The sequence below is a fragment of the Lycium ferocissimum genome, chromosome 9, assembly GCF_029784015.1.
Source record: "Lycium ferocissimum isolate CSIRO_LF1 chromosome 9, AGI_CSIRO_Lferr_CH_V1, whole genome shotgun sequence".
Lineage (NCBI taxonomy): Eukaryota > Viridiplantae > Streptophyta > Magnoliopsida > Solanales > Solanaceae > Lycium > Lycium ferocissimum.
This window is the reverse complement of record NC_081350.1, coordinates 67,180,265-67,190,686: the sequence shown is the minus strand read 5'-3', so window position 1 is coordinate 67,190,686 and position 10,422 is coordinate 67,180,265. Positions and strand designations below refer to the sequence as shown.

The 10,422-nt window shown below is 34.8% G+C and overlaps 1 protein-coding gene across 1 annotated transcript; it reads right to left on the bottom strand.

The window, feature by feature from the left end:
* Positions 1 to 4,624: 4,624 nt before the first annotated feature.
* On the bottom strand, positions 4,625 to 7,197 carry LOC132031508 (large ribosomal subunit protein mL102 (rPPR5)). Its single transcript, XM_059421503.1, has one exon. It carries the CDS (start codon positions 7,117 to 7,119, stop codon positions 4,954 to 4,956), a length of 2,166 nt encoding a protein of 721 aa, XP_059277486.1. The 5' UTR covers positions 7,120 to 7,197; the 3' UTR covers positions 4,625 to 4,953.
* Between the last annotated feature and the right edge of the window lie 3,225 nt (positions 7,198 to 10,422).

Sequence of the window (10,422 nt, the reverse complement as noted above, 5' to 3'; positions counted from 1 at the left end):
AATTAAACTGATTGTGTAATTACACTTGGACAACCAAATAGCACGCTTGTAATTACACTGTACTTACGCTATGACAAACAAACAGGTTGTTGTAATTACACTACTGTGTTATTACTACCCTAGTAATTACACCAATTCCAATTACTAGGTGGCTTTCCAAACAGGCCTTTAGGTTTTCTATGCTAATTAGTCAATGTTTATCACTTCCATGAATAATTATTTCTAAGAGCAAAATGGGAAGAATGTACACAATTATCTTGATTTTCTAAAATTGACAACTATTTTAGACTATCTATTTTTAGTAAAGGCGCAAGTAAAATACTAGTGGACCGTCTGGAGTATATTCTTCCTATCATGTTCCCCCACCTCCCCCTCCTCCTACACACACAACCACCACCACACTACCCTTCTTGAAGTTGTGATGATCAGAATCCATTGCTCTTGACACTCCATAACCCAAGATAGGCTACAAATGTTACTACTGAAAATGAATAAGAAAAAAACAAACAGTGATTTGAATCCAATTACAGTCAGACCTCTCTATAACGTCCATATATAGCAGCACCTCTCTATAACAGTCAAATTTTTTCAAAATCAATTTTTTATGTTATATTTCACTTCTCAATAACAACATTTTACCTATAACGAAAGAATGTAATTTTATAACAAGATCTCTTTGTAAAATTACCCCCCATATAACAACTATCTTCTTCTTTTTTGTAATATAATAATTAACCATCTTTATTTAAAAAAAAAAAAAAAAAATCTATGATTACCAATAATAAGTGTATAGATTTTGACCAAATATTTTGAGATTTTAATACACTATTTGTGACAAAGAATATTATATGAATATATATATTGATCATTAAAAGATTTCCCTATGTTATACAAAGGGTGATTAAGCTTATGATTTGACGATTAAAAATGAAAATTAGATTTTATGCATCTTTTTTGGCTATAACAACGAAATATTATTTAAATACCAATGTTGTTATAGATATATAACAGCTATTGGCTATAGCAACCAAAAAGTTTTTGACGCAACGATGTTGTTATAGGGAGGTTTGACTGTATAATGTTATTACTAGTTTAAACATAAATTTAAAGGCAAATTGAGGAATAATACACAAAAAGAAACTTCTATAGTTTATACACACAAAATTTAGTAGCAGTTGAGTTCAATAGTTTTATTATAAACATAATCTTGGCATGAGTATCTTTCCTACCAAAAAAAAAAAACGTATCTAATGCCTAGTAATCACTTTTATCCATCACATTATCAAACTGACACTTAAGATATTGTAATTAGTTATTACTCTGCTTAAAAGTAAGAAAATGACTCTTTGCTAATGTCCAGGTGAGCTCGGAGAATTATCTTGGACTGATTGAGTAGAAGTTTTCACTTCTGAACAAAATTTGTCACCTTTTAGAACGAAACCACTTGCTACACAGGCCTGGAAAATTTCCTTCGATTTATAACAAAACAAAACCTCTTGCCACGCAACATACTTACAAGTAAACACCTAACAATGAATAACTTTAGTCTAATTCACATCAGCACACTGGGAGTACTCCCATTCACCCAAGTATGAGACATAACAGTTTCCACATTTAAAATGCCAGGTAAAGCTCACTGCAGTTAAAGAATGATTTATTTGCTTGGATGAAATAAACCAGCATCCATACAATGTTTTTCCCCTCCATTTTTTTTTATAAAGAAATGAAAAGAGTCAGGCACATCAGGTGGTGTTAAGGATCCAAGTACTCATAATTCAACTTGTTATACAAGCCAATGTGATCACATACAACTAAACCACACCTGCCCCTTGACAATTATCTTTTTGCAAAATCCACCTGGACTATCAATGAGGAAGAGCATATCACCTGTCAGCAATCATAATTAACCCTTGGACCACCCAGGATTGTTCCCATGTTGGCATAACTAACAACAATGAGATGAAGGATGAAAACTACAGTAAACAGAGTGTTCAGAAGAAAATCAAGTAGACAAAGTGCAACAGAAAAGACACCCACAAGCCATAGTTGCTGAAGCTAACGGTAAGGCCAGAGGAGCGTTCATCATTTTCTCTTTAGCTATAGAACCTGACCATGATCATCTAGTGTCAATCTGCATAAAGAGCAACCAATTTTGGAGCCTTTAGTTGGCGCTAAGTAATGTGGGGAAATAGATAACTACCTGTGAACAACTAAAAATTATGTTATGCTTCATACAACTGCAATGCTGGGTTGTTCATTCAGGTTCAGTTCATTTGCTGCTATCTAACAGGTATATGCAGTTAACCAGTAATAAGTCTTTCTTTTCTTTTTGCAAAGCATCTTAGTGTAATCTTCATTAAACATAGATACTCATGGAAGGGGACAATGGATGGTTCAGATCTTAAATGCCACAGGATAAAGGTCTACAACTCTATCGGCCATCTCATGGGAGACAGACAAGATAAGAGCAAAGAAACTAATGTTCAACAGGGATGGCAAGAGAATAGTGAGCAAAGTTACAAGGAAAAGCATCATCTAGAAAAAGAAAAGGAAGAAATAAACAAAGGGCATGAACTTCAAACATGGGAATGCACCAGTAACGATGATGGCGAAGAAGCTAATGGAAAATTAAAATGCAGGAAAAGAAATTATGCTTAATTCTATCTTTTACTTCTGTAGAACAGAAGTCATTATGCTTGATGTAAAGGGTGGATGGGCTTGTCATCCTCAAAATAATGGTATAATGTATACCAGCTGTATATGGGTTAAATCTTGTCGATCCTTTTTTCACTGACCAGAAAAAACAAAAATAAATATTTTCTTTATCGGTAAAAGAAAAATTAGATCTTTATGATTTTTCTCAAGCATAGCAGCTCACTGGACAAAAACAGGGGTACTGCAAAGATCTTTTTTTTTTTTTTTAAAGTCAAAGGTTTCACTAATTATTACTGTAACTACATCCAAGGGAAAATACTAATTCCTAGAAGAATATAAGAACCCTTGTTGCTTGTTACTCCAAACGGGAAAAAACTTTAGATCGAGAATTTCACCAACTAAAAGAAGATAAAGAACGCAGGGAAGCAGTTGATCTATGGGTCTCACAGGTTTTCAACTTCTTCCATATCATTGAAAATGTAATAAACACCTTAAGTAGTAAAATATTGAAGAGGATCAGACAAAACAAAAATTTATGCTATATTCTCTATTCTTTGCTTTCAAACAAGCATCAATTGCTCTGCTTGTTAGAGTTAGAACATGTTTCTAACATTTAAGTCCTAAAATTACTAATATGTCGTACCTATTTTTCAGAGATTGGGTAAGCCTTAATGGTCCATTTCAGCTGCTATAGCAGTGCAATAGGATGTCATCCCACAGTTACATCTATCTTTACAAATGCATATAAGTACCAGGAACCACATATCTCAGCATATAACTCAAGTAGTCACCAGTCCTGAATTCAAATTTTCAGTATTCATCTTTTCAGGTAAAAGGAGCAAAGCCGTGTTTGGTATAAGAAAAAAAAAATTCCAAAAGCACATATTTTCCATGGAAAATGCTTTATCAAAGAAAACTGTTTACGTAAACAGAAGCAAGTTTTCAGTCGAGTACACCCATAATGGACGAGAAAATAATTCCACTTATTTAGTAGTACATTATTATTCCACTTATTTAGTAGTACATTATTATTCCACTTATTTAGTAGTACATTATTTTCAACAATTTCAGCAACCAAACACCAAAAAAGAATTTTACTGAGGAAAATATGTTGCCTTACCAAAACGGCCCAAGTTCATACACTGATTCATAAGACTTGATTAGCAACAAATTCAACTAAGATCAGGTAACTCATTATATATCGGTCATCTCAAATTTCTTTCACATAACACTAGCTCGCTTCCTAGAAAACTCACCAGTATAGATAGAGATCACAGAGAGATCATCAATTGTTCCTAATTCTATATCTACCAATCCAACTTCCCTCAGTTGTCCAGCGACATCTACACAGCTTTTAATAAGCTATTTCACTTCAGCCAACAAAAGGTATAAGATCATGAACTGATTTTTGATTCAACAAAAGGATATAAAGTTTGATACAAACAAAACTTGTTTTCAGTTACAACATGATACTTTGGTTTAATGGAAGCAATCTGGAAGCACATGAATATAGGAGTAGGATTTTTGCAATAGTTTAATACCTCGAGCTTATAAACTACCAGACACCAATAGCAGTCCAAATTTTCTCTCTCTTTATAATTTTTAAACCCATTTGCAGCAAGTTTCTAAGAATACTTACCCCAATCTCCCTAGCCACATCAGTTACATAATTCCCATTTTCCTCTTATAAGTCTCAGTCCATATTTGGCAGAGGCGGATCCAAGATTTGAAGTTTGTGGGTTCCCACCCATCCCAAATTAAAAAATAAAAGAGACAAAACCCTTGTTGCTTGTTACTCCAAATGGAATAAAACTTTAGATTGAGAATTTAACCAACTAAAAGAAGATAAAGTATGCAAGGAAGAGGTTGACCTATGGGTCTCAGGGATTCACCATAATATCAACTTCTTTCATATCATTGAAAATGTAACAAACATCTTACTTAGTAAAATATTGAAGAGGACCGGACAAAACAAAAGTTTATGTTATATTCACTAAAACAAGAGATAAAAGTAGATTAAAAAGAAGCCTCTCATAAGAAGTTAAAACAATTTGATGGCAGATCAGATCGTAGATGTCATCAGACCTCAAACCACATTCCTTACAATTGCACATCTAAAAGAAGAATTCCTGCATAAATAAACATATAATATCTGACTCCAAAATGCAAAAGCTTAAAAAGGGAAAATGTCAAATGACTTCTGAGATTATTCTGCCACAAAACAAAATTCCCGTCATCATCTTTCACATAACGTGATTCATAAATTCTAACCTGTAACTAATAGCAAAATTAGAGGAATCATGTAGCCATGGCCGTCTTTTTCTTCCCTTGCTTACTGTCAAGTGTTGTTTCTTTTCTGAGTATCATTCTTCTTAGAATATCCGCTTGCTTTGTGTTTCCCTCATCATTGAGGCTCTTAATTAACTCTTCACAACTCTTGTGATCTTCAACTCTTCCTTTCTCCATCATCTTGCACAAAATAGAATAGGCATTAAGTGTCTTCCCAGCAGCTACAAGAGAATCCAACACCTTATCATAGCTTGAAAAGTCTATGTCACAATTTCTCTCTAAACCGAAATCTAACAGCTTTAGAGCAGCACTAGTCTTTCCTTTGTCGCATAGAACCGACAAGAGACCATCAAGATCAGGTGAGAGACTGCTGTGCAACAACAATTCAATTCTTCCAAGTGCCTCCTCGACATGTCCCCTCATTAGTAGGGCTTCCAATATTGTAGAAATTAAATCCATATGTTCTTTCACTCCCTTCTCCAACATGACTTTCATCACTCGGCTTGCTGTTTGAACCCTTCCATCTCCCATCAGGCTCTCCATCACTGATCTATACAACAAGGAGTCCGGTTCATGTCCGTTTTCAAGCATATTATCCAAAGCAGTTTTAGCATCGGCAGGCTCCCCTTTCTTCAGATAGCACTCCACAAGTGAATTGTGAGAAATACCATCAGAAACAACCTTTCTTCTCCCCATAATCTTCAAAATTTCAAACGCCGAATCAGGAACCCCTTCTCTTGAGTGCCCACAGACAATATTGTTGAAGGCAACAGGATCTTGAACCCCAGTTTTCATCAACTGTCTAAAAAAAGTTTCAGCCTTGCTCGTCTGGCCATTATTGCATAGGTAATCAATAATCAGGTTATACGCACTCGGTTCCATAGATAAACTACTCTCCGGTCGCAGGACGATTTCTTTCTCAATAAGCTTATCCAGAAACTTGACAGCTCGATCATAAATACCAGCCTTGCAGAAATTCTCAATTAGGACACCGTAATGTCCAGCCTCAGTGGGAATACTTAATCTGATCATAGTTTTTAGAACATCAGCAGCAGCATCTAAATCACCTGCCTCACACTGTCCGGAGATTAACTTTATGAAGATAGAGTTATCCTTAGGTGCAATATACTTCTCTTCCATCTCTTTCAAAATCGACCGAGCTTCAGACATTTTCTTAGCATCACAAAGACCAGGCAACAGTGTCGAATACGTAATAGCATTTGGTTTAATACCAAAACTCTTCATCTCTTCAAACAATCTCAATGCATCATCTATTCTCTCAACCGAACTATACCCTTTAATCAACGTTGTATAACTAATCACATTCGGCTCTATATTCCTCCCCTTCATTTCCACAAAATACTTCTCCGCCTCTTCTATTTTCTTAACCCGATTATACCCATTAATCATAGTATTATAAGTTACAACATCAGGCGTAATCTCCCTACTCTTCATATCCTCAAAGAACCTAATAGCAGTATCCAATTTCGACGATAAAAAGAAGCCCCAAATCAAAAGATTATACGTATGTCTGGTCGGTTCGATACCCTCATTAACCATCTTATTAAAATACCTTTTCGCCATCATATACCTCCCACGACGCGTTATCACGTTAAACAACGCGTTATACGAATTAACGCTCCTCTCGACACCTAACTCTTCCATTTTTTGAAACAACTTAACACTTTCTTGAACAATCCCTGATTTACCATAACTATCAATCATTAAAATCCATAATTCCTCATCCCAATCAAGACCTTTATTAGGCATATCAAGAAGTATACATCTAGCATGATTAAGTTTACCAGCTCTACCAAGAATTTGTATAATCTTGAAATGTGTTTCTTTATCATGCTTTAAAAGACCTGATCTTTCAACCCATCTAAAGAACTGTAAAGCATGGTCAGCATTTTTAGCACTGTGTAGCACATTGTAAACAAGTTGGTTATCAAATGAAGGAACAAGATTACGAATGGAGTTTTGCAAACGTGTTGTCCAAGCGCGTGATGACATCATTCTGCAAATGAGATCTTCTATCTTTTCTTGCTTCTTAGGATTCGGGTTTTCATTGAGGGATTGGGAGGAGTAGTAAAAGAAAGATGTTGCTGTTGACCTTAAGGATAGTGGGGTAGGTGAGTGCTTCTTCAATGCTCTTGAAGCATACAAAGAAGCCATTTTTTTTTTCGTTGTTGAATTTGGGTGTGTTGTGATGTGTAAATGATGAAGAGAAATGGGACATGAAACTAAACCATGTAGAGAGGCTGCACTGCAGGGGCTTAGGGTTTTCCAACTAAAGTTTTTCTCTTTTTTTTTTTTTTTTTGTGTGTACATAAATCTGACTTCTTTTATTTCTTTTACTTCTTTTTTTTTTTTTTTTAAGGATGGTGATCGTCGGACTGCGGAGGGCTGATAATGCCCACTTATTATTTTTTCACTTTATTTGAAGTTTCACTTGAAATTAGTAAAACACTAAGGAGTCGTTTGGCCGAGTGATAGGACAGCATGGGATTGGAATTATCACATGTTTGGTCTGTGAGATAAATCTTTTGGTATCCCACCCAATCTCATTTATATGGAATAACTTATTTCTGCTACCAAACGACCCCTAAAATAGAGTGTTGAATTGGCTTTTTAAAGAAACTTACTTTAAATATTTTTTTGATTTTTGGCTTCTTTTTGTATTTTTTTTCACTTAAAAATACTTTTTATTTTTCTCAAACACCACAAAAGTAGAAAAGTGCTTAAAAGTCAAAAGTCAATAAACACTTAAAATAGGTCAATCCAAACACCCTCTTAAAACCATGTTCTACACTTTTAGTACATCAAATAACCAAATAATTTTTGCAAAAAATATAATCAAACACAACTCCTCTTCAACTCCAACCTCGAAGTTTCAAATAAAGTAAAAAACATTTGATTTTCATGGCCAAAAGCGTACTAAGTCATTAATAACTTGAATAATTTTTCAAGAAATAAAATATAAAAGCTCAAACACAAAATATTATATAGCCTAATTCAGGACCTGTTTGGCCATGAAAATTTTTTACTTGTTTTTAGAAAACTATTTCACTTTATTTGGAAATCAAAGTTTGGCCATGAAAATTTCAAATACAACTCGAAGTCGTATTTGAAATTTGGAAAACAACTAAAATCCTATTTTCACTTTTTTCACTTTCAATACATTCAAACAACCAAATATTCTTTGCAAAAACTATAACCAAACACAACTTCATCTTCAACTCCAACTCCAAAATTCCAAATAAAGTAAAAATATTTGATTTTCATGGCCAAACACCTACTCAGAAAAAGATTGTTTAACAATTCACAATTTTTTATTCGCAAAGATAACAAAAGGGTGAACTGATGGGTATATAATAGGGAAAATAATGTGGATCCCACCAAACCCAAACTAATAACAAGCTCATTGTAACATCTCGTAAATCCGAATTAGGTATGAATATATGAATCTAGTATAAAGGTGATATTTTAGTTATACGAATCTATTTGGGATGAACTCGGGTGATAAACAGTCGTTTTGAAGTCAAACCAAAAAGTGAAGTTCTTAAGGCCTTCTAAATTCGTCAAAGTCTAGGACAGATCTTTTTTATGGCACATTTTTGGGCACTTTCGTTAGGAATTTGTGAAAACTGCCTTCTTGAAAGTTGTAGCCCTTTGAAATACCTTTCCAACAGTATATTATGAGGGTCAAGGGGACATCTGTACAAAAAGTTATGGCCATTTACTGAAAGATTACAGAGCAGTCCGTTCACTGGTCATGTTATACGAACTGGTTATACGGCCCATACAATTTTATACGGACCGTATAACTCGTCCGAACTTCATGAAACCTCAACCCGACGTTCTGTTTTCAGCCATGATAAAATATGGTCATATTATACGGACCGTATAACTTTATACGGACCGTATAATATGTCCATATAATTTCCGCCTCACTTTTGTATAAATTCAAGCCTTGAGTTCTTTTATTTCATTATTCACAATTCCAAGCCCTAGCAACAATCCAAAACATCAAGGTAAGTCAATCCAAACCCTTCCAACTCAATTCTAACATATACTCTAATAATCTAAGCAAGAAATCATTGTTCCTAAATTAGGGTTTTCAAGAAAACCAATCTCGAGGTTCGGTTAATTCAAGATTTTGGAAATCTTCTTCAAAGTTAAAATCTTTAATTCAAGTTTGGAGCAATACCAGGTATGTAGAGTTACTATCTACGTGTGGGAACATCATTGTTCTTCCCCACGCCTCATAATCCATAAATTATGATTCTCTACTAAAACTAGGTTTTTACACCATGTTCATGACAACCCTAGGTCCATGTCCATGAATAGATTATGTATGAATTGCTATTATTCTATCATTGTGTTCTTAATAATTTCATATGATTATTGAGAATCAGTTCGTAATCCATGAAAACCCATATCTTGTATTCCATGGGTTCTTGCATGCATGTTTTTAACTAAGAATGATTATTTCATGAATATCCTACATGTCTACAAGTTTTCATGCAACTATATTATATAATTACTTTCATGCCATGATACAAGATACATACATGCTAAATACAAGCTATTTCATGAAACCATGTTTACAAGTTATTTCGTGAAATCATGATTACAAGTCAAGTACAAGTTAATTCACGAAAATCATGGGCTTCTTAGCCAATAATATCATGTTCATGTTTTTGGGAGTTGCACGAATTACCGAGAAGGCTCAGATAGCCTGAAACTACGTAGCCACCGTAGGACAAGGATCGCTCTGCCCGATTAGGGACGATTCCTTAATTTTACACCGAATGGATCCATCGAGCACGTTACCACCTTATACCCTGGCAAGATATGGGGGCTCTGCCGGTCGGCGAGGTACCGGACTCCACGTACCCACGTGGTGATATCACGTAATCGGTTTATGAAATGCTCTCCCTACTTATCATGTTTTACTTATGTTATATATATATATATATATATGTACCCATATATATATATATATATGTACTCGTATCATGTCCGGGTTTTCGATTTCGGTTCTTATCATGTTATTCCATGTCCCATGTTATTTCTTTCGATTGCTTTACATACCAAGACATTCAATGTCGCGTCCCCTTTTATTGCTCGGGGGCTGCATTTCCACGATGCGGTACTAATTTGACGGATGACGCATACGCTCGGTGGGACAAACATTCGTATCGGCTTATTGGCGAGCCCCATCTCATTCGGGGTTTAGTCAACTCTTTATTTTATGATTAGCTATGCATCTAAGATATGCTGGGGGCCTTGTCCCAACGAGTATGTTTTCCATGTTCAGACTTATGTTAGAGGTTTCATAGACTAGACAAGTCAGTTATGTCATGTCACACTTTCGGAGTCGTATAGCCATTTTGGCTCATTCATGTTATTTCCGCACTCATGTTTAAACAAGTATTTTGATTAAGTATTATGACTTATTACATTTTATAAAGG

Excerpts from the sequence above, each read along its gene's own strand:
- LOC132031508 (XM_059421503.1), bottom strand. The coding sequence starts at position 7,119 with ATGGCTTCTTTGTATGCTTCAAGAGCATTGAAGAAGCACTCACCTACC.